The sequence below is a fragment of the Lutra lutra genome, chromosome 10 (assembly GCF_902655055.1).
Source record: "Lutra lutra chromosome 10, mLutLut1.2, whole genome shotgun sequence".
In the NCBI taxonomy this organism is placed as follows: Eukaryota; Metazoa; Chordata; class Mammalia; order Carnivora; family Mustelidae; genus Lutra; species Lutra lutra.
The window spans coordinates 95,028,100-95,052,399 of record NC_062287.1 but is presented as its reverse complement, the minus strand read 5'-3'; the positions used below and the strand labels follow the sequence as shown (position 1 = coordinate 95,052,399).

Below are 24,300 nucleotides of genomic sequence, written 5' to 3'. Positions count from 1 at the left end.
CTAGCACAAGCCTGTCATCTGACCCGCAGACCTCAACAGCCAGCGGCCTACTTCCCCCCAAGAAGTCTCCGGCATCTCCAACCTAGCATGTGGAAAGAACTCTTGATTCCATCTACAAATCCTCTGGAAACACGGCCACAGTTGAAAGCAAAAATCCCTGCTCCTCCCCCATCTGAGTGAATAACACGTCCACCCAACCGCTACTCGGCCAGAAACCTGGGAGTCATTCTTGATCCTTACCCTGGTATCTAAAATGTTAGCGGCAACCTCTAAGGCTGCTCCCTCAAAAACACACCTCAAGTTCATCCACTTCTCTTCATCCCACTGCCACCACCTGAGTCCAAACCGGCAGCCCAGCACCGGCTCTCCCCCCTCTACTTAGTCTTCTGCTCTCGCCGCTCCTCAGACTATTCCCCACACAGCAGCCTGAGCAATCCTTCCAGATACAAACCAGATCATGTCATAACCTCATTTATTCTGACTGGACTCAGAATAAAATCCAAACTCAGAGCTCTAACTACAAGTTGTAATTCTTTCTCTGTTCCCTGGATTACTGTCTAGCTCCTAAGAACTCCATGCCGATGGGCCCCCCGTTTGCCACGTTCACTGCTGTCTGCTCAGAGTTGAGCACAGCACCTGACATACAGTAAGTGGGCAGTTAGTATTTGCGGGACAGAGACAAAGGAGAGAGGAGAGGGAGAGAGATCGACCTCTTCCTGAAAATATCTGGCATCTGGGTATCAGAGAGAAATGAGAGAGAAAAGATGGGAATTAAAGACATGTATTTTAGACATGGGGTAAATAGAGCCTGGGATAAAGATGGTCACTAGGTGAGGGATGAATTCTTCAGCCATTTCAAGAACAAATTAAGAAGATTTGGAAATTGAAATAATTAAGAGAACAGGGAAGAACTAAAAAAAACTTATATGTGGAGCACCTGGGTGGCTCAGTCAATTGGGTGTCTGACTCCTGACTTTGGCTCAGGTCACTATCTCAGGGTCATGAAATCGAGTCCTACACTGGGCTCTATGTTCAGCCAGGAGTCTGCCTGGAATTCTCTCTGCCCCTCCCCCACTGAAATAAATAAATAAATCGTAAATAATAATAATAAAAATAATAAAAAAAATAACTTATGTGTGAACCTGACCAAGACCAGTGATATCATGAACATAAATGGACTTATCAGCAGGTGGAATTGTGGAGTTTTCTGAGAGAACAATAATAAATCTGATTTTATACTTTCAGGTCAGAAATCACATGTGCTGTTATAAGTGGAAGTGCCCCCCCCACAAATAAATAAATAAATGGAAATGTCCCCTGAACACATACGACGGATGACTTGAACTTGAGAAAAAAGTCAAGGCTGGAGATAAGAGATTCCCAAGTCACTCCATCTTAAGAACGAACAGTTGAAGCCATGTTTATTAACTTATTCAACCAAAATACACACACACACAGTGCTAAATGATGGGGACACAGTAAGACAAAAATGGACCTTGCCCATATGGCAATTACAATCTATAGCCACTTTATAATCTCCTAAAAACTAATTTAAACAAAGATAACAGAATCAAAAATAATCTTGAATATCCACATCGTAGGGGTGAATGCAAAGGAAAAATCCTTAAAGGAGGCAAGGGAAATAGCAGTGAGAAAAGTCTGAGAGTAGCTAAAGTAACACAGTATCCCAGCCAACAGGAAAAAGAGAAGAAAGTTAAGAGATGGTTGAGTTTCAAGCAGAGAGGGGATGGATACGGGGACCAATAATGGGGACCAATATTACAAGGAAGAACAGAATGATGATCAAGGAAAGGTTCTTCCAGACAATGGCGTCTGGATATTAGCAAAGCGGTGGGGATGGACCTACAGGGCAGGTGCTTCAAGAGTGAGTCTAGTTGTAAGGAAAGGGAAACTGCAGACATAGAAAACTTACTCCAGAATTTGTGGCTCAAAAGCAAGCAAGCAAAGAAAAAACCACCCCAGATATCAGTAAGAGTCAAGGAAAAGATTTTCTCAAGATGGTAACAGATATAAAGGGATTTCCCTAGTTCTCCGATCCAAGGACCAGATACATGGCGGAGCTGCTTGGCAAGTACAGCCACGGCTTCTTGCGCACTGAAATGATCACTGAAAACTGAGTGTTAGCCCAAGCCACCACTACGTAACCTGCTGAGGGCCACCTGTCCCTCTACCTGCCCTACCTTCCAACTTATGATTATGCCAATAACGTCTCCCTCTCTGCTTTTTTTTTTTTTTTTTAAAGGATTTATTTGAGAGGGAGACAGCGAGAGAGCGCACATGCATGTGCATGGGGGGGGGGGGTTGCGGGGGAGAAGCAGAGAGAGAGACTCTTCAAGCAACCTCCCCAGTAAGTGTGGAGCCTGACAGAAGTCTCAATCTCACAATCCTGAGGTCATGACCTGAGCCGGTATCAAGAGTCAGACACTTAACGGAATGAGCCATCCAGGCGTCCCGCCCAACCTGCTTTTTTGCTTTTTTTTTTTTTTTTCCAGCTTGTTCTCGCAATCAGAATGTGGGGTTCCCTTGCCCTTGAGAACCTGGCTGGCTGGCTTCTGGAGGGCTTCATGGATCATCTAAGCTTGTGGCTATATGTGGACTGCAACGTTGTTCCTATAGCACCCAGGAAGAGCACAGCTGGACTTACTCTTCATAGTGGCCACATGTTTTTTTTTTAATCTGACATAAACAAAATACATTACTTGTGGAAATTACAGAAAGAGAATAAGGCTAGGACCCCACAATGTCATCTCTACTTACTACTCTGCTGACTCAAACCACACTTTAAAATGACTGTATCCTCAATATCGATCTGAAATACATTACTTTAAAAAAGAGAAGCAGCTGTTTCTGAAATGAGATCTGCTAAAGTAAAAGGCTGGCTGGAAAAATACAGATTTGAAATCACTAAGGTTATCTTGTCCCAAACAGGTTTAAACTCATTTGCCACAAACAAATCTTTGCATTTTTATCCAACTCTTCCCTGATATTTGGCATGGAAGGTTCTGGTGAGATGAGTGAGGACACTAAGGAAGCATGAGGACTGGCCCGGGTGATTGGTCATCCTATACCAGGGATACCCGGTGACCTCCATAGTTCAGTAAGTCAGAACCTCACCAAGGTCTTGCCTGGGAGGTCTGGCAGTTGTTCAGTGCAACAGAGGCTCTCTCTGTAGGCAGCGAAAACTTGGCACTGGGGACCAGACTAGCATGAAAACTCCTGCCTTTCCATCTGGACGGAAACACGTGGAAAGGCAAACAGAGCGAAATACTGCTGACAGTGTCTATTGTTCAGACTTGTCAACACAGTGCCAGGGGCAGTGTGGGAGTAAGAAGTTACTGAATTTCAGCAAAAATAAACGTGGCTTTAACCTCACTGTTACAGTCCTTCTAGCAACATTGAATACACATTTGAAACCAGAAGGCTTAATGTAATAATGATTCCATCTTTGGCAATATATTTCTAAGAAATGCAACTTAAAGGAACTGCTATCTTGAAAGAGCTCCCCCGCAACACTGCAGCGCCAGAAACAAATGTCACCTATGGCTGACATCCAGCTGACCCCAGCCCCCAGCAAAAGTGCAGTGTTCTCCAGTCATCCATCAAAAACACAAAACTCATTCCCAAACTGTTCCCAGACGTGACCTGATCAGGCCTGATCTCCCCTCCTATACCCTTCCTCTGTGTCCTCTGAATTCCAATCCAGTGATGAGCGAACACCCCTCGATCCCCAACCTCATGTGCTCTGAAGGTTCCCTTGACTTGCATGTCCTAACTGAAACCTTGCTATCTCCAGGATTCCAAATGCCTAAAGCCCTCTCACATGGAAAGTGATCATGTCTCTCACATCCAGCCAGCCAGGAGATACTCCATATTAACACTTTCAGACCATTATTCCCAGGCCTCTCTTACAAATCCCTGCTCCTCTGAGCTATGTCATTGAATCTGTTCACCTCTGTCCTTCTTGGCCTTGGTACACACGAGGTATAACAAGCTCTTAATTGGTCCCTTGGCTTCTGCTCTTGCTCCTCTCTAGTCCAGGTTCCACACGGCAGCAAATGACTTTGTAAAATTATCCATCAGATCATGTCACTCTTCTGCCTCACACATTCCAGTGCTTCTTAATGGGCTTAAAATCTGCTCCTTCCTGAGGCTCATGAAGCCTCTGCATGATCTGGCCCCTGCCCACTCTCCCCACCTCATCACCTGCTCTGGGGTTCCACTGCGCACTCTACTCTGGTGTGGGGCCCGCTTCTCCTTCCTCAAACTCACTAAGCCCTCTTCTGCCCCAGCCAAGCAGTCATCTACCATGAAAGCAGCACTTGGGAAAGAGGAGACCGTCACCACAAGGCTTAGCAATAGTTCTTATGGGTATGGCAAGGGGAGAAAAAATTTCTACCACTGGGACACAATTTTAAAAAGTCAAGTTTTACAGGCAGCAACCTCTTCGACCTCAGCCACAGCAACTTCTTCCTAGAAACATCGCCAAAGGCAAGGGAAGCAAGGGCAACAATGAACTACTGCGACTTCATCAAGATCAAAAGCTTTTGCACAGCAAACAGTCAACAAAACCAAAAGACAACTGACAGAATGGGAGAAGATATTCACAAATGATATATCAGATAAAGGGCTAGTATCCAAAATTCATAAAGAACTTATCAAACTCAACACCCAAAGAACAAGGAATCTAATCAAGAAATGGGCAGAGGACATGAACAGACATTCCTGCAAAGAAGACATCCAGGGGCGCCTGGGTGGCTCAGTGGGTTGGAGGCTCTGCCTTTGGCTCAGGTCGTGATCTCAGGGTCCCGGGATCGAGCCCCGCCTCCGGATCTCTGCTCGGTGGGGAGCCTGCTTCCCACCCCCACCCGCCTCTCTGCCTTCTTGTGGTCTCTGTCAAATAAATGAATAGAAATCTTTAAAAAAAAAAAAAAAAAAAAAAAGACATCCAATGGCCAACAGACACATGATAAAGTGCTCAACATCACTCAGCATCAGGGAAATACAAATCAAAACCACAGTGAGATACCACCTCACACCAGTCAGAATGGCTAAAATTAACAAGTCAGGAAACAACAGATGTTGGCAAGGATGCAGAGAAAGGGGAACCCTCCTACACTGTTGATGGGAATGCAAGCTGGTGCAACCACTCTGGAAAACAGCATGGAGGTTCCTCAAAAAGTTGAAAGTAGAGCTACCATACAACCCAGCAATCACACTACTGGGTATTTACCTTAAAGATACAAATATAGGGATCCGAAGGGGCACGTGCACCCGAATGTTTATAGCAGCCACATCCACAATAGCCAAACTATGGAAAGAACCTAGATGTCCATCAACAGATGAATGGATAAAGAAGATGAGGTATACACACACAATGGAATACTATGCAGCTATTAAAAGAAACAAAATCTAGCCATTTGCAACGACGTGGATGGAACTAGAGGGTATTATGCTAAGTAAATTAAGTCAGAGAAAGACAATTATCATATGATCTCTCTGATGTGAGGAATTTGAGAGGCAGGGTGGGGTGTCATGGGGGGCAGGAAGGGAAAAAATGAAACGAGATGGGATTGGGAGGGAGACAAAGCATAAGAGACTCTCATGAAAACAAACTGAGGGTTGCTGGGGGACAGCAGGGTAGGGAGAGGGTAGCAGGGTCATGGACACTGCAGTGGGAGGATGTGCTGTGAAATGTGTAAGCATGATGATTCACAGACCTGTACCCCTGGGGCAAATAATACATTATATGTTTAAAAAAAAAAAAAAAGTCAAGTTTGGAAGCAGACCCCATTCCTAATCATGGCATTCCTAATCATGGCACATGCAAATATGATGAATCACTTTGGAAAAGGTTGTTCTTCCAAGATTAAAAGGACTGCCAGTGCACTACAAAACTGGGCCATCCGTGGCAAAAATTCTTTTTTTTTTAAATTAATTTATTTTTTTAAAAAAGATTTTATTTGTTTATTTGACAGAGAGAGAGAGATCACAAGTAGGCAGAGAGGCAGGCAGAGAGAGGAGGAAGCAGGCTCACTGCTGAGCAGAGAGCCCAATGTGACCCTGAGATCATGACCTGAGCGGAAGGCAGAGGCTTAACCCACTGAGCCACCCAGGCGCCCCGCAAAAATTAATTCTTCCCAGGGGCAGTCAGGGCATGGATTCCGGCTGAGATAAGGCCCCAAGGCAGCAAATGATGATTCCAGCTCTCACAGGATTTCACGTCTGAAGATAATTCAAGTCCTCCCAGAACTACTCAACAGGATTTCACGTCTGAAGATAATTCAAGTCCTCCCAGAACTACTCAACAGGATTTCACGTCTGAAGATAATTCAAGTCCTCCCAGAACTACTCAGCTTTATGGGCTAAAACATGCACATTTTCATTTACCCATCCACTGACTCACATTCTCCAAACCACTAAATGGCCCTAGAGATAGGAGCTCAAAAATTCCTGGTCCACAGGCCACGTGTCACCCTCCCCAAGTCCCCCTTCTACTCCCTCAATGAATGCCATTTCACAGGCCAAAGGAATCTTGGGGTTCTGGCTTCACTACCTTTCACGTCCTTTTCCAATTTCCAAATCTGAAAAGTCACTGTGGCATCTAGCATTTTTAACAGCTTAAAAATTCACGGATTATTCCAGCAACTCTGTTCTCATAAAGTAGCTACCAATTATTACCCTATTTACAAAGAAGAAAATGTAAATGAGGTGGATAGGTGCTTTTTGCCAATATCAGTGACAGAAACAGGAAATGAAAATGATTTTCTAGATTTCATTTAGGGATGTATTAAACAGACGACGGTCATCAACAATTTCTTTCCGGTATTTCCTGTAACTTCTCAGAACAGACGCTGTAATCAGAAGTAGGGCTGATTAAGAGATTTGGATAACCGACCAGCAGCAGTGGGGTGCTGGCTGAGGCGGAGGGTCAGTCACTACTCCATGAAATATTGCCCCATGTAGCTTATCCAGCTTTTAAATTTAAGCTAGTCAGTATTACAGCATTTTAGATTCTGATATTCTCATTTCTTCTAAAGTCCTGAAAAAATATCAGTATTTATGATCAAACTGACCTTTTCATACTCTGCTCTTCCCAGAGCAGACAAAAAAACCAATGAGCAAGAGAGGTACTAGGAACTCCAAGTCACTGGGAGCTCTCAGAGCCTGCACCACTGGAAGTGGCTTTACAATCACCTCTTCTGGTCCTATGAACAGAGTTCACGTTCTTCAGAAGGTGCTAGAGAGAGAAGCGGCTTGAGAAATGCTGAATTTGCCTCAACTCACTAGTCTGAGGTGGACAGAAGCCCTTCACATTTTCAGGATTCAGCTGATGAAGAACAGAGCTTATCCATGGGTAATGTGCTAGAAGAACAAGGCTTCTGGCATCTAAACCTCCAGCACATCACAAACTTCCTGCTATTATCTAATATCCCCCCAACTCAGCCATCACTGTTTCCATGGTAACCGACAGAGAAATAGCAGCCTGCCAAATGGCTTTTGTAGTTCCTTTTCCAGCTTGTTTTTCAGTATAGAATTAAAGCTAGCTGGGAAAAGAACCAGACTAATCTTTACAGCAGGGACACGACGCATTTTGGAAAGTACAACTGGGTCTGGGACAAGGAGTATAGATAAACTTTAATGAGCCCAGCTTGAAGGAATAAAAAAAGGGTCTTGGTTTCTAAAGAAGTGTCCACCGAAGTATATTTGGTACGCTTTACTTTTGTCTTGAGAGAGTATATCCTGACAATGGCCAGTAGACAGATATGGTGCTATTCACTCTGTCTTTAACTGAATTAACAAAAGAAGGAATGGGGTGAATGGAACGGCAAGATCAGGCAAGTTTCCTCGGCCACCGAGTACCTTGTTGTCATTAAAGGAAATGGTAATTTACTCTAAAATCAAAATGAATGGGCAGGAGTGGACTGGGTTGGACTAGAGGACACTGAAGCAAGATTCACAGCTTGGAGGGGTGAAACGTTTACCCCAGGGACGAGGCCTGCATGAGGCCCGCTGAGCCGACTGCATGAGTCAGAAGGCACTCGGACGTAGGAAACAAAGAGCTCCTTGCCGTCTCAGCACAGGCAGAACAGTGAGGAATGCCGTGTGCAGAACCGGGGCGGCCTGCAGAAGATCAGCAGCTACAGAGAGCGGCCGAAGGTGCCAGACGGCACAACGAACGGCTGCTGCAGGCTGGAGGGGAGGGCACGAAGCAACGACAACAAAGTGGCCCCAAACAGATGCTTTTCGGTCTCAAAACCACATACCTGAATAAAGTACACAGAAATCTCAGGACTCTTCTATGTCACTTTCAGATGAGAAACTTTGACTCAAGTCAAACAGGTATTCAGCTTCTCTTCTGATAAGTAAAAGCGAACCAGATTTTGAAAGAGATTCCCTCCTACAACCTCTAACAGACTCTGAATGTCTTGTTGACAGACATGAAAATTACAGCCTATAGTGGCATACGAAGTTCGGTTCCTAAGCGTTTCCTGACAGAAAGTCAGACTCCTACAAATTCTGCACAGAAGACTAACGTAATTTATACTTTTTTAATTTATGCTTTTACCTTGAGTTGTATGAATCATGAGTCATGCTCTCAGAGCCCTCACCGGAGTTTAGAAAGAAAAGTAGACACAGATTTGCAAAAACCACTTCCTTTCAATCCTTCAGAAAAGGGATCGTTATAATAAGACAGAGCTGATGTACTCTAACACACATGCCTAATGCTGTCAACTCTAAGAAAGGCTTCTGTGCTTCTGCTTTAGCTAGATTTGTGCAGCCCTAGATTTTGGAATCTGTTAAAGAAACCTAAATGAGTCCTTCCAAAAGTTTAAACTTGGGTCTTGTTTACCCAAGAATGGAACTTACAACTTCTGGCGGGGGGTGGGGGGGGCATTTTTAAACTGTACTCAGTAATGCATGGTGATCATTTCCAATATATTAACCTTCAATTTTCCCATCTTAAACAAAAGCCAGAGCTGAAGGGCTATACAATTATATCAAACTCAGTCATAGTTTAGATTATGCAGGAAGCCAAGACTTAATGGAGTCAAGAGCCGGAGGTACGGTACTGACACCTTCATACTTCCTCCCAAATCTGTGTCCTCAGCCAACTTTGTTTCAAGATCTCAGGTGAATTTTCTTACTTAGGAGGTCTATATTTTTATTAAATCAGCCATCATAGGTATATTACAGATTCCCCGGCTACTGGCAGATAATTAAAGGGACAGTACCACACTTTTAGTATTTCATGGCCTGTGCGTTCACTATACTCATCAAAATAAACTGTAAGAAGCCTTGAGAAGATAAAGCTTCAGTATGGGCGGTCTCCCTCTTAAACCGAGATTTTCCTCCAAATGGTTGCCTTCAAGGCTGTGTGGTAGTTGTATTATCCATCCATTCATTAACCTGTAACAGACATCAGGTATATTACCAAGAAAGAGCTCTTGGTCACCATGACTAATGTTTTTATATGAGAAAATGAAGACCTTCGGCTGCCTGGAGGGGAAATGGAATGGGGTGTATCCTGAGCACCAGAACACTGCTAATGCTTAATGGCTGGAAACTGCTTCTACAGTAAAACTAATTATCCAGAAAGCATGCTTTGGGAATCCTTAGGCTTCAAATCTATAAATAGGCCAAAAATGTTTTTAAAAGGGGGATGGTGGTGGTGAATGGATGTGTGTAAAGAAACAGTAACTGAACACTTAAAATACCTGGCAACAAAGAAAAAACCACCAAGAAGGAGAGGCTAGGGTCACACCAAACATTATACTGCATCTAGCACAGCTTACGTGCCGGGCAGAGAGGGGGAAGGAGAACTCCCACAGGAAGGCACAACACCAGCATGTGCTAGATCATAAGCTCTAGGAGGGAAAGGGGGACTTTATCTCACTCAATCACTGCTACTGCCCCGGCTCCCACGGCCATGCCTGACAAAAAAGTCGGTGTTCCTTAGGCCCGGCTTGAGAAGAGCACCTGAACTTAAAATGAGACACACGGTGTTCCTCTGCTATTCACATAACACGAGTCTTCCCAAGGGCAGGATGAATTATTCACATAATTTAACTGGGTTTTAACTAAGTGGAAGGCTACATATAAAGCACAGCCATACCCGAAGAGAATATGGCAAATGTAGGGTTGTCTGCTTCTCAAGTGGTACTCCTGGTGTGCGAGAAGGCTAATCACCCATGGAACTGTGAAGTCTATTCCAAGTGCTGAGGAACCAGTTCACCCTGTAACTCACTGGCAACTGACCAGCCCCCTGCTGACTCAGACCAAAGGAAACCTAATGGATGGAAATAACACCAACAAAAGCTTCTTAATGGCGTAAATGCAAATAACACAATATGCTTCAAAATACCATGCTTGGAAACTGAAATACATGCCAGGAAAAGAGCCCGGCCCATTAACTATGTTCTTAGAAGCAGCATATCTGATGAAGAACAGACATGAGCCCTGACACACTAACTGTTTGGTCTGGATTAGGTCATATTCTAAACACAGCCTTATAAGCCCTTCTGCACGGACTGGGTCTGCTTTAATGTGATAAGCTAAATGATCGGGAAGCTTGGAAAGAAAAAGACACAAAGATAGTAAGAGAATCTGGTAGAGGTTTGCTCTTTTGAGTTCCTACTATTCTTCTATCTATCTTAGATCTAAGGTCCTATAATTTTTGGATTTAAGAAAGAAAATTAATGGTCTTCATGTCCCTCAAATGTCATGTAATACAGGTAAAAGCGGGGACAGAAAACTAAAGTCATTACAGTTTAGTCCCTGCTTCTCCAAACTTGGACAGACCACCACCTCTGATAATTTGGCTTGAGTATCTATTTTCTGAAAGAATTACAGGTTCATCTGTATGTCAGAAGATGGCTAAGAAGGCAAGGAGTATGCTTTCAATGTTCCCTCACAGAAAAGAGGCAACACGACTATACAGAAGACTTCCGTACAACAAGGTCCCAGGGGCATCTTCCTCACACCATCTTCTTTCCCATCTCGCATCTACTAGCTTGAGCCTTCCCTTTATAAGCTCTCCTTCACAGCATTTATCATAATTCTAATTATTTCAATAATTATTTCAATATCCCCTATGTCCATGAGGACAGGGATTGTGTATGGTCCTTTCCACCCAATGGAAACGGGCCCCTGGCACCTGGCACCTGGGAAGCAGTTTCTGCTGGGTAAGATGATGAATGAATGAAGGGAGGGAGGGAGGGAGTCTAATGTTAACCATGGGGTAGGCGATCAGTTGAAAACATTTCCACAATAGAACACATACTCCCATTCTCTAAATCTGAACACAGGAGCTTTACAGGACGCTACGTTTTTCACAAAGTATTAGAAGGCAGGAAAAACTTAAAGCGAATACTCACTGGTGGAGGTTTCCTTCTCATCTCAAAAGTGCGTGTGGCACCAAAGCTCAATGAGGCGATGACGGGACATCTCCCTAGCGAAGGTTCATCGTCGCTGTGCCAGTCAACACTGTCCTTCTCGTTTCGGTACAAATTGCAGAGCAAGGAGTTGAAGGTGTGGCCAGTGTTTTCTTCAATTTGGTCCTTCAGTGTGCGCAGCACAGGATGCCACTGCAATCGGGAGGCCAAGAGAAAGGGCAGAGATGGTTCCCATCAGACACAAGGTGGCAGCCACAGGTAAAACGGGAGGCAGGGTAAAATCGGTCATGCTACGAACAGGGGCGTGGAGTAAGCAAAACGCAGGGAATGCGACAGCCACAGGCAAGAGGAGTCGATTCCCGCCCATTATTTCTACTTCGATGCAAGCTGACCTCCACGATTTTATTAAGGTACTAAACTTGGTATAGCAACGTCATGAGGACCAACCCTCTCTTCCCATCTCATCCTTTCAGTCCGTGCGAAACTCATGACCCTCACAAAGCAGCAACTGTCATCACAGTCAGTCAGTAAGGACGTAAGTGGAGTGCGGAGCCCGGCTTGCCACCACAGCCGATGGGCTGTCAGGATATTGGCAGATACAGACTGAAGTCTGAGGAGGGAAACAACTTTCCTGCTGGGTGGCCCTCTTCATTCAACTCCTATTTTATCACGAATGACAGAATTGCTTTTAAAAAAAGATATTCAGTATTTCCAGAGTGGCTAACTTCCTAAAAATAGAACCAAAGGGAAAAAAACATTCTACAGAATAGAATTATGACGGGGCCTTGATAAACACCTGGGCCGTGAGCTATAGACAGTTTACACAGATGCCACAGCCCTGCCTCCTGAGCACCCAGTCCACTCGTGTGGTTTGTCTCTGAAACTCATGTCTTGCCACATGCAGCGTAGGAAGCTATGACCCACGACCTTAGGTTGTAGCTGGGAGCTACAATCAGCATAGCTTGTATTAGTTCTTGTTAGAATTCTGACTTCCTGCCACAAAACCTCAAGTACTTTACAGAACTTACTTTTTTTTTTTTTTTTTTAATAAAACTTCCTTTTAGGACACTTGTTCTCACACCCCTATCAAAAACTGAGGACCTCAAAGAACTTCTGTTTATATGGGTTACAGCTATGATGTTTATCATATTAAAAATTAAAACCTAAAAAAGTTAAACTATTGATTAATTCATTTAAAAAATACAAACCCATGACATGTTAACATAAACGTTATTTTACAAAAAATAACTCTATTTTCCAATACAAAAATTGGCACAAAGAGAGTGGCACTATTTTGCGAATTTCTTTACTGTTTGGCTTCACTGAAGAGAGGTGATTCTCACATCTACTTCTGCATTCAGTCTGTTACAATATGTTGTTTTTGCTAAGTATGTGAAGAAAATTGGCTTCACATGAATATGTAGTTAGAAAAGGGCAGGAGTCTTTTCCAGCCTTTCCAAATAACTGTGGATATTCTTTGCTATTACACAAAAACTCAACAAGTACTGATTTCCTAAAGGTCGGCTGCAGTGTGAAACTGGAAACCACACCAACAATTACATTTAAATCTACTGGTCCGGCTTGCACTTCAAATGAGTCTTTTCATCTTTCGTGATTCTATAACATCAAGCATTGGTCATGTGGAAAATACTGATCCAATGAGTAATACAGACAGACATTACTGTTGACACATTTCATTGTACAATCTTAAAAAATCATATCCATTAATATCAGCACTGATCTCATCAGAAAAGACTAAGTAATAGAAAGAGGTCAGGATCAAAGTGATGGGTATGACTTTTTCCAAAACTCTAATTCTCTTGAAAACTCAACTTTTATAAGTAACAAAACCTATACATTGTTTTCCTTCAAGGGACACTCACTTCACTTATTTATGAGAAAATGGCAACCAAATACTCAAGCCAGAATAACTATAGTTTGTCTGCTAGTTGTTCTTCCAAACAAAAATGGTCCACAATAGAAGTGGGCAGTTCAGCTATAGCTTGAAGAATCACACAAGTGTTTTGTGCCTTGACAACCATCACACTTGGCTTGTAGCAGGACTGCTTTATGCATACTTTCCATTTCATCAAACTATTAGAGAGACATGAACCCAAACACTGAGATTTAATAAAACTAATAATGTTTATTGCTTTGAGGAACGTTCTTAAATGAAACCAGCCTTTTTTTTTTTTTAAACCGGAAGTGAATGGTGGTGAAGAATACCATGATAGTAAAGTCTGATGACAACGACCTGATTGATGCTCAAGCACCAGAAGTTTTACCCACCATTACTTTCGTATCATCAGTGAAAATTCGACAGAGTGGAAAACGTCACACTCGCCAAGTATGATATAAATAGTTTTGACCTGTGCACTTCCCAAAAGGATTTCATGGACCCCTCCAGGTATCCACTGATTTTATTTTAAAAACTCTACCTTACAGAACACCTTCAAAATCAGGTTCTATGTATGCTAGTGAAGGAAGAGATGTTCAGCAAAGGAAAACACAATATTTTAAGTATATCCCACAGCTACTGTCAGGTAAAACTGCCAAGCAAGCATATGTGGGAATCACTCAGCTTTGCTGTGATGTAGCAATCGTGGTAAGCTGGGATTCCTTATTACGGATACTAGCATTACATTCTAAGCAGAGATTTTTTTAAAATAAACAATGACAACAACAAACCAAACTTAGATCAGTAAAACAGAAATGTTATTAAATTAACCTATGTTCTAGAGAATAAATTTCAAAGGGAACTTTCCTAATAATGTTAGCAAGCTGTATTTCCTATTTATTTTATGGCTTTAAGCTGATCTTCATGGAGATAAAGATCAGATGCTAGAATTATACACTTAGCAAGAAAAACAAGAATGTAAAAGAGGAAGATAGCTTTTTTGCAATGTGACTGAAAAACTAATTAGCACTTCCCTGACTTGCTTAGGGACTGAGTACTGTGATAACTCCAAGTTTGCTTTATGTTTCTAAGTGGGTATATATTTTTACTGGTTATTTTTGGTGGTGAAGTAAGGAGAAAAAAAGGGGATAATGAACTAGAGGATTAATTTAGACTCTCCAACCAATACTCTATATACAGATCCCTCAGAACTGAATGTCTAAATTAAAATTCAGCATCATCTCACTGTTCAGTGAAGACATTCTATCCTTAAAAGACATTTGAGGAAAAGAGTATGAGAAAATATGAATCACAGAAGTAAAAGGACCTATTCAGTGGATTTTAAAAAGTGTTTTGTAGAGTCTTAGGTACCACAAAGGTGTGTCTGGAAATTCAGTAGGAGAAAGGAGAGGTCAAGCTGGTGGGACTCCCAGCCAGTCAAGGCACTTCTTTATTTTCATACACTAGGTTCATAGAAGATTTAGTTCAAAAAAGACTAAAAGATTAATAACCTCTGACTGAATTTGCTCCTGTGCTTTGGGTTATTAAGCTTGAGGTAATAATTTAAAAATTAAACAAGTTAAAATTAAATAAGAACCCCAACATGCATATATACCTTTAAAAAGTCCAAGAGGCATCTCTTTTGATTTTGTTCACAGTGCCAGAAAAACAAACTAAATCTTTAACTGAGGAATACAAAGTTATGAGCCAGCCAAATTCAAATAAAAGAATTTTGACAACCTCAATAGCCAACAAAAAAGCTTGTTTGAATAAATTATGCTATGTACATACAGGTTATGGACTACTACGCAGCTATTAGATATGACTTAAAAGAATACTTAATGATACGAAAACGTGTTAATGATACAGTTAAATGAAATGTAGTATACATAATTGGTATTTTTATAGACAAAGTATCTGTTTATTTCCTTAAAATGAAAAAAAGTGGGGGGAGGGAGGTGTGCCTGGCTGGATCAGTAGGTAGAGCATGTGACTCTGGATCTCAGAGTTGTGAGTTCAAACCCCATGTAGGGCATGGAGTCTGCTTTAAAAAATAAAAAGACTAGAGCCAAGTGACTCTTAATCTCACAAAACAAACTGAGGGTTGATGGGGGGAAGGGGGGTTGGGAGAGGGGGGGTGGGGTTATGGATATTGGGAAGGGTATGTGCTATGGTGAGTGCTGTGAAGTGTGTAAACCTGGCAATTCGCAGACCTGTACCCCTGGGGATAAAAATATATGTTTATAAAAAATAAAATTTAAAAAAAAAAAAAAAAAAAAAGACTAGAGCCAAACATTAGGTGGAAGAATTACCCCAAATTTTAATATTCTTCAAGCTTATCTGTAGTTTCTAAAATTTTAAAAAAATAAATTCATATTACATACATTATAAGAAAAAGACTGTCATTCAAAAATTCTTTTGAAGAGTTGTCAAAATGTCCTCAAAGCATAAGAGGCCATACTACTCAGCATATCTGATGTGCCTTACGTTTATTATAAAGCAGGGGTTTTTAGCCAAGGGCAGTTCTGCTCCCTAGCTAATGTCTGGCATCTACTGCGTAGAAGTCATGGATACTGTTAAACATCCTATAATATACAGGACAGCCCCAACAACAAGGAATTGTCCGGCCCAAAAAACACTAACACCAAGGTTGAGAAATCCTGTTCTAAAAGATTAACTAAAATGATGGGAAATAACTTCCTCCCTAGAGCCTGTTTAATCCTCAACTTCTCTGTTATGACTGTTGACAAGAAGGTAAATTAATTCTGACAGAAACATGGCCAGCCATCTGTTGGATTGGTCTAATTCAATTCTCTTCATGTTTCCAAATCAACCTCAGCTATAAAGGGTCTCAGCACTTCCCTGGGTCACATTCTAAACGCAGCCCGACAAACAAAAGCATGCAGCTATCTTTTCATGTGAAAAAGCCATGTCCCCACTCCCACTCCCATCAATATTTTGTTCCTGAACATTTTAGTCAAGTGGGAGTTTATTATTACAAATTAGTAGAAGCTCTAAAATGTGTCATACTTCTGTTTATCCCAATGTCATAAGCAAAAGTCCATTTTCTTCAAAGTCTCGTTCAGTAAAGCATAAGATTATTTGCCAAAGGCAAGATTCCAGGAACCAAACAGGGAGCTATTTCTTGGATCTTAACTCTATCCTTTGGACAAGCTTAATTTATATACTAGAATCTCCTTGTCTACTGTCATGGAAATTTTTAAAAACAAAAGAAACAGTAGAATTAAGCCAAACCCACGATAAGATTTCCAAAGTCTAAGAACTGCAGCCACAGAATGAATACAAAGTCAACAAGAAAAACACCAGATTTTTTTCACAAGGGGCAAAAGAGCCTGAGAAATGGAAAGAGATGTTCTGACCTCACTGGCCGGTCCTAAGAATCTGGTTCCAGAGCAAACGTGTACCAGGGTGTACACAGAAGGTTATGGCCAGAAAAGCAGGCGAAAGGGGAAGATTTGAAGAAATGGCTCATTTTTCTGAAATCCTTAAGCCCGGTTCCTGTTTATTCTAGCTCCAATTTTTTTCTCACTGTCAGAGTTCATCTCTAGATCAAAAAACATAGGGAGAATGATAAGCACAAAGACTCAGCCTTTGAACCCAGAGGATTTTTGGTACTAGGAACCATCATGCAACTCCGCAAAATAACGTACTATTATTTTACAGTACTCTACATTTACAGCACAGAGTCTATAAAACCATACCAACAGCAATATTCCAACATACGTGAGGATTTGGTTCCACAGTGATTCTTGAATAAGTGTAAGGAAGTTCTCCATACCATGCTGTAAGTCTTGGTTGCTTGTAAGTTACATCTGAGAAAGAAAATACAGGCCTCTGAAGTGGTTTAATGCTATTTAAGGCGCTTCCTGAGTGCCATGCAATGTACAAGAAACTACGAGAAACACAAAGGCAGAGTAAAGATGAGCTCTGACTCAGGGTTCCACACATTCTGAGAAGACATGGGATTTCAGGAGTAGAGTGACTCAGAGTTCAAAGAAGACAAGAGAAGGTATGCTGGCATAAACCACAGCAGCAAAAGCTCTGAGGTGAGAGTATACATGACTTGTTTGTGTCAGTGAGGACATAAGTAAGAGTGGAGTCAGGGGCGCCTGGGTGGCTCAGCTGGTTAAGCAACAGCCTTTGGCCCAGGTCATGATCCGGGAGCCCCAGGATTGAGTTCCACGTTGGGCTCCCTGCACAAGGAGTCTCCTTCTCCTCTGACCCTCTCCCTTCTCATGATCTTTCTCTCGCTAATGAATAAAATCTTAAAAAAAAAAAAAAAAGAGTGAAGTCACACTGCAGAACAGTTCAGATTAGAGAGGGTCTAAAAAATGCAGGTTATGGAGTCTGAACCCTTGTAGGCAGGAATCTGTGGCACCAACATCCACACAAAACAAGACACACTGTTCATCCACGTGCCACCTTTTGATTTTAAGAAAAAAGGGTTCTGACCAACCACAGCACAAAGCTGATAGTAGTCAGAAGTTTTTGATGTCCAATTTATCGAGAAGGGAGTTATTCATAGACCTGCTGTTTTTCCCCACAAATGAAATCAACTGCTATAATAAGAACAATAATGATAAAGGCAGCTAACATTCACCGAAGGCTTACTATGTACCAGTCATTCTGCTAAGCACTTATCATGCTGTATCTCATTTAATTATCACAACACCCTTAACGAGGTAGGTATTATTATTAGACCATTTTACAGATCAGAAAACCAAGAATCGGAAAACTATTTAACTAGAACTTGCTTAAAATTAACAATTACTTTGAACGGCAAGGCCAGCGATCAACGCCAAGCTGGCCACCAAAGCCCTCCTGTGGAAACTCTGGGAGTCAGGAGAAAAAGTGGATTCCTATTCTGATGTCGGAGTCACAAAAATGAAGTCTGTATACTTTGCCTCTTTCTTTACAGAAAATTTGAATTCGTTCAATGGGCCAGAAAGGAAATTTTATGTTAGAGCACAGACGTCCTCCAGTGGCCACCTCTGGTATAGCAGATACTGCTGGCTTGTGGATGCCCACAAAGGAGCAGGTTCCAAGCCAGGCAATCTTTACAAACTCCCAGAGCACAAATGCTGAAACTAAAGGACACTGGACTCCTCTAATGAAATGAAAATGAGAATAAAAAGCCGGTAATAAGGATCATAAAAGAACATATGCCAAATGGAATCAGAAAAAGAAAAGCTCTGGAAGTTTCTATGAAGAAAGAGGAAAATTGTCACTATTTAAAGTAATAAAGGTAATGAACAAACTCAAAAAGAGAGATATCAACCACAGTTCAGCCAAACCAAACATCCTTTGGTTGCTTGAATCCCACCTCCATGCTCCTGCCCTGTTCACTCTGATCTCTGAGCCTGCTGTCTGCTGTTTCTTCTGCCTAGTATACTCTTCCTTGTCCCTTTTGATTGGCAAATCCCTACTCATCTTTAGGATCCCTGTTAGGTTTTAAATCTGTTTACTTAAGACTGGGCATAGTGAAAAAGGCAACGGGATCAGAAAACATTCTAGAAAGGGAGACCAGGCAGCAACAAGTACGATCTCAGACATCTACTTACTGTCTCTGATGCCAGTCCTCTGTTTCCAGGGAACGACCTCACAAAGCTGTTCCAATACCCAGTCAGCTTCTTTTAAGTTAATAAAGCCAGGATACAAACATACCCTTGATGCAGAAAGAACCATTATTAACTAAGTCATTGTTATAACTACATATAACTAAAATATAACTAAATAAATATAAATATTTATATAAATATATAAATAATTACAACTGAACATAACTAAATAACTAAACCATTATTAACTGAAGAATACAGAAAAGAGGGGAGCCTGGGTGGCTCAGTCAGTTAAGCATCCAATTCTCGATTTCGGTTCAGGTCATGATCTCGGGGTTCTGGGATCCAGCCCCCCCATCAGGGGCTCAGTGCTCAGTGTGAAGTCTGCCTGAGATTCCCTCTCTCCCTCTGCTTCTCCCCCTGTTCATGCACACTCTCTCTCACTCAAAATAAATAAAAATCTTTTTTTTTTAATAAATAAAAATCTTAAAAAAACACACACACAGAGAAGATGAGCTAGTCTCTAATCATTAGTGAAGGAAGTTAATCTGGATGTTTCCTCATGGGTAGGTGAAATCATCTTACATCTCTCATGGCAGAACCTAATTATCTCCGGGTCATGATGTTCCACATGTGAAATAAACGTTCACGTTAGGACAAATAAAAGAGGCAATAAAGGAAAAATAACACATGAAGGGTTTTAGAGACATGATTCAAATACTGCTCTACCACCACCTGCTGTGAAACCTTGGGCAAATTATTTAACCTCTCTGAACTTTGGTTTTTCTTATCTGTAACACAAAAATGATATCTGCCCATAGGCTCACTATGGAACGTAGAGTAATTAATAAAATGCCTGGCCCTGTGTTATTTTAACAATTGGCTGTCTTCTGAGACTAAGCCAAGTAGGGAAAAGGATCATTTATGACTCTATCAAAATAAACATTTCCAAATGAGGGTTCTTTCTCTCACTGAATATATACTTACTTCAGTAATGCCAAGTCAGCTCAAAATCATTTTGGATATCCTTCTTAAGAAATGTTCTCAGGGCGCCTGAGTGGCTCTGTGGGTTAAAGCCTCTGCCTTCGGCTCAGGTCATGATCCCAGGGTCCTGGGATCAAGCCCCGCATTGGGCTCTCTGCTCAGCGGGGAGCCTGCTTCCTTCTCTCTCTCTGCCTGCCTCTCTGCCTACTTGTGATCTCTGTCAAATAAATAAATAAAATCTTTAAAAAAAAAAAAAAAAAAAGAAGGGGTGCCTGGGTGGCTCAGTGGGTTAAGCCTCTGCCTTCGGCTCAGGTCATGATCCCAGGGTCCTAGGATCGAGCCCCGCATCGGGCTCTCTGCTCGGTAGGGAGCCTGCTTCCTCCTCTCTCTCTGCCTCTCTGCCTACTTGTGATTTCTCTCTCTGTCAAATAAATAAATAAAATCTTTAAAAAAAAAAAAAAAAAAAAAAAGAAATGTTCTCAAAGCCCTTGGAACATTCTGCTGAACTTCACTCTCTGAGGTGTGTCTGGTTTTTTGAAAGAGCCAAAGCTCATCTGAAGCCACGTCTGGTTAACAATGAGATGCGACCAAAACAATGCAACTGGGTTTCTTGTGTGACTGTTAAACTGGCTTTGAAAGGGAGGTTCTGAAGCTCTTTGTAAGCAATGCGTTCAGATATGCAAGTTCAGATACATTTATTTTAAATGCTTCATTATTTTATAGTGACAATAAGTATATTCTTGAATTAAGGGGATGTTTTAAAAAAATTTTAAGATTATATCTATTTATTTGAGAGAGACAGAGAGAGAGCGTGTGCAAGCAGAGGAAAGAGCAGAGGGGGAGGGAGAAAGAAGCTCAAGCCGACTACATGCTGACCCTGACCCAGCGATCCTGAGATCATGATCCGAGCCAAAACCAAGAGGTGGACACTTAACCAACTGAGCCACCCAGGTATGCTTTTATTAATGATTAATGCCATCGATACCCTAAGTTGTATATGCTTTACCTTTACTAAAACTTATCTTAATGTAGATTAAGATATTGATCCACTCATGTAGATTAAGGGTTAACATAACTTAATATGTTGCATATAAATATATGCAGTAATATGATTAATACGATAATGAATGTAGTAATACATATAATGTAACATAATAAAATGTAGCACCCAGAGCATAGAAGTGAAGGCTAGATCAACTCGAATTTTAAGTTACTATGTGGCACTAGGAAAAAGTCCTCAATCTCCTTGGCCTGCATTTCCTCATCTAAAAAATTACAGAAGTAACAGTTACCATACCTGACGGAGAGGCTATGAAAATGTTCTGAAGTTAGAAATGCTATATAAAAAGAGATATTACACACCCAAGAATTTCAGAAGCAGAAGTTACCTATTTCATGTCAGGGAACAGAATATTTTAAGAGACTATAACTCGATTATAATTACAGTCACTTTCTAGGGAGGATGCACTTACCTAGATATGCCTGTGGGTGACATGCTGATTTCATACACACCCTCTTTGCTACAGAAATTAAGAAAACAGACTCATTAGTATCAGGCAAATAATAAACTCCCCCAGTGGGAGAGCTGTGCTTTGCAGCTCCCCAACTTCCGGTCACCTACACCATTTCAGCATGAGCACACACTGTGAGGGACGCACATCCCCACCTCTTCCACTACTGAGATGAAGGGCAAGATGGTGGCAGATTACCGATGTCACTGGGAACTGAATCCTGAGGGGATCAGGCCATGGAGACAAAGACAGGGATAAAATAAATTCCGATTCTACCCCTTTATATATATTTCACCCATAATTTAGGCTGATAGGGTCCAGAGATCTATCATAAAGGGGTACCAAAGAGAGCATCTCTTTGGACACTCTGGAATAGGTGCATTTACACAAGGCAAATACATCTCAGAGCTCTGAGCTTCTGCTGCTTTCAGATACATGTCTAATGAGGTTCCCACTCTGATTAACATCCTTCAAAGGCTCCCCACCAACTTTTCAGCATTGTATTCAAGGTCCCCATGATGTAGCTCCACTTCCTGACAGCTCCCACTCACTCATGATCCTCCACTACTGTTTGGAATCTCCTAAATACACCACAGTATTTTTTTTTCCTTTATTTTATTTATTCGAAAGCAAGCAAGCACTAGCAGGGGGAGGGGCAAAGGGAGAAACAGACTCCCTCTGAGCTGGGAGCCCAACATAGGGCTTGATCCCAGGACTCCAGGATCATGACCTGAGCCAAAGGAAGACGCTTAACTGACTGAGCCCACCCCGGTGCTCCACACCACGGTATTTCTAATCCTGCTTTCCTACAAGCTGAAATGCTTCCCTGCCATCCAGCACCCCCAATCCAACCCACCTGAGCTTTAGTCTGGGAGAAAATTCTAATTCATTCCTCAACATCGCAGTTCAGCCTCACCTTCTGTAATGCTTTCCTGACCTCTAATCCGCCCAAATAATGTTAACCATCTCATCCTCTGTGCTACCACTAGACCTTACTATAATTCTTCTGTTTTACAACATACATGACTGCAATTTCTTATTACATGTCTATTTCATTTACTAAACTGTGGGCTACTGAGGGGCAAGGAATAGGTTACTGTTCTGTTTCCCAGTGCCTTGCACATTGTAGATGGGTAGTAAAAGCTCAGAATTTAATCAAATGTGAAAAAGTACAAAACTGTTCCAGAAGTGCAGCATGGCCAGGTCCACAGTGAGAAAACTGATCAAGACTGCATAGGTTCCTGTACCAGGATAACAGTCAGACCCTTCCTGGACAGAGCTCAGTTACAGAGAACATAAAGGGACAGTTTTCACATCACCCTCTGCCATGTGAGTTAGTAGTTCGTGATCTGTGAGCTGGGCTCTTGGGCAAATGTGAGCGCACCTCCGAGCAAAAATGTGGGCAGGGGGGTGCCTGGGTGGCTCAGTAGGTTAAAGCCTCTGCCTTCGGCTCGGGTCATGATCCCAGGGTCCTGGGATCAAGCCCCGCATCGGGTTCTCTGCTCGGCAGGGAGCCTGCCTCACCCTCTCTCTGTGCCTGCCTCTCTGCCTACTTGTGATTTCTGTCTGTGAAATAAATAAATAAAAAATCTTTAAAAAAAAAAATGTGGGCAGGGTTATTGTCATATACATTTATCACATCTCTAGATGCCCCCCCCCGCCCCTGAGTGTAAATTACAATGCTTAATTGCAATTGTAAATTACAATTACAATGTTTCAGTGTGATATGTTTTGGGCCATGTTTAGAAATTGGCTCACTTTAAACATGGGTGGCATTTTTAGCTATTAAATAAGAATCTAAGGAGCTAACTTTAGATAACCAGAATTAACAAACCTTGGGGTCAAGCAGGAACTTCTGTCATTTTGCTCTGACCTGAATATTCACAACTGCCCATTTTTTCAGCCTGAATGTCCCATCCATACCTAGTAATAAGTTTCATGGTTTTTTATTCTCTTTATCACCAATGGAGGCAATGTCACATGGTGTTCACAAACGAATCCAAGACTGTGAGAGCCACCAGACTCTGCTTAAATGATCCTATCGTCCAAACCTTTAATGTTACAGACAAAGAAACTGAAGTTCAGAGAGATGGCCTTAATGTACCTAAGGACTAGTTACATAGCTAAATAGTGGCCAGGCCACAACTATATATCCTCTTTGAAAGTACGATGACATTCCTGGGGCACCTGGGTGGCTCAGTGGGTTAAAGCCTCTGCCTTCGGCTCAGGTCATGATCTCAGGGTCCTGGGATTGAGCCCCGCATAGGGCTCTCTGCTCAGCAGGGGAGCCTGCTTCCTCCTCTCTCTCTCTGCCTGCTTCTCTGCCTACTTGTGATCTCTGTCTGTCAAATAAATAAATTAAAAAATAAAAATAAAAAAGTACGACGACATTCCTGTTTCAAATTTTTCCTAGGCTTACAAGTCAACCTGGAAATAGCCAATCAGCCTTACAGACTATTCCTGGGCAGGAAGAAAGGGAGAATCTCAAGCAGGCTCCAACTCTTGACTGAGCACAGAGCGCCTGATGTGGGGCTCAATCTCACCACCCTAAGATCATGACTTGAGCAGAAATCAAAAGTTGGCCACTTCACTGAGCCACTCAGGCACCCCACAAAGCATCTTTCATTAATTTTGGAAAAGAGTATTTTATATACAGATCAATGTAAGAGGAACTATAAATTAAAGATGACATTTTTATATACAGATCAACATAAGAGGAAATGAAATTGCTCTGGAACAATTATACGAGAATTTAAGGCCCTCTAGATTTCCAGCAGCTTTCTTTCGTTAAGTGTTGCTAGTAAAATAGTACCTCATGAAAGTCTTCTCAAAAGGCCAGTTTCAGGGGCGTCTGAGTGGCTCAGTGGGTTAAGCCGCTGCCTTCGGCTCAGGTCATGATCTCATGGGTCCTGGGA

General features: G+C 42.0%; 2 protein-coding genes across 13 annotated transcripts in view; both read right to left on the bottom strand.

The window, feature by feature from the left end:
* Nucleotides 1–24,300, bottom strand: part of LOC125079411 (very-long-chain 3-oxoacyl-CoA reductase) — a 339,719-nt gene that overhangs the window by 125,865 nt on the left and 189,554 nt on the right. The gene's annotated exons all lie outside the window — the stretch shown is intronic.
* Nucleotides 1–24,300, bottom strand: part of ALKBH3 (alkB homolog 3, alpha-ketoglutarate dependent dioxygenase) — a 38,179-nt gene that overhangs the window by 8,175 nt on the left and 5,704 nt on the right. For 7 of the 9 annotated variants that reach the window (XM_047692995.1, XM_047692991.1, XM_047692993.1 and 4 more), the window contains 4 exons: nt 21,347–21,394; nt 18,894–18,997; nt 17,056–17,144; nt 11,397–11,606 (listed from right to left, as the gene is read on the bottom strand). In XM_047692995.1, the coding sequence (XP_047548951.1) occupies nt 11,397–11,606; nt 17,056–17,144; nt 18,894–18,997; nt 21,347–21,394 (451 nt within the window). Of the gene's footprint in view, nt 1–3,660; nt 4,083–11,396; nt 11,607–17,055; nt 17,145–18,893; nt 18,998–21,346; nt 21,395–24,300 lie in introns of those variants that run through there. The other 2 variants (XM_047693000.1, XM_047692999.1) reach the window with 2 other exon arrangements.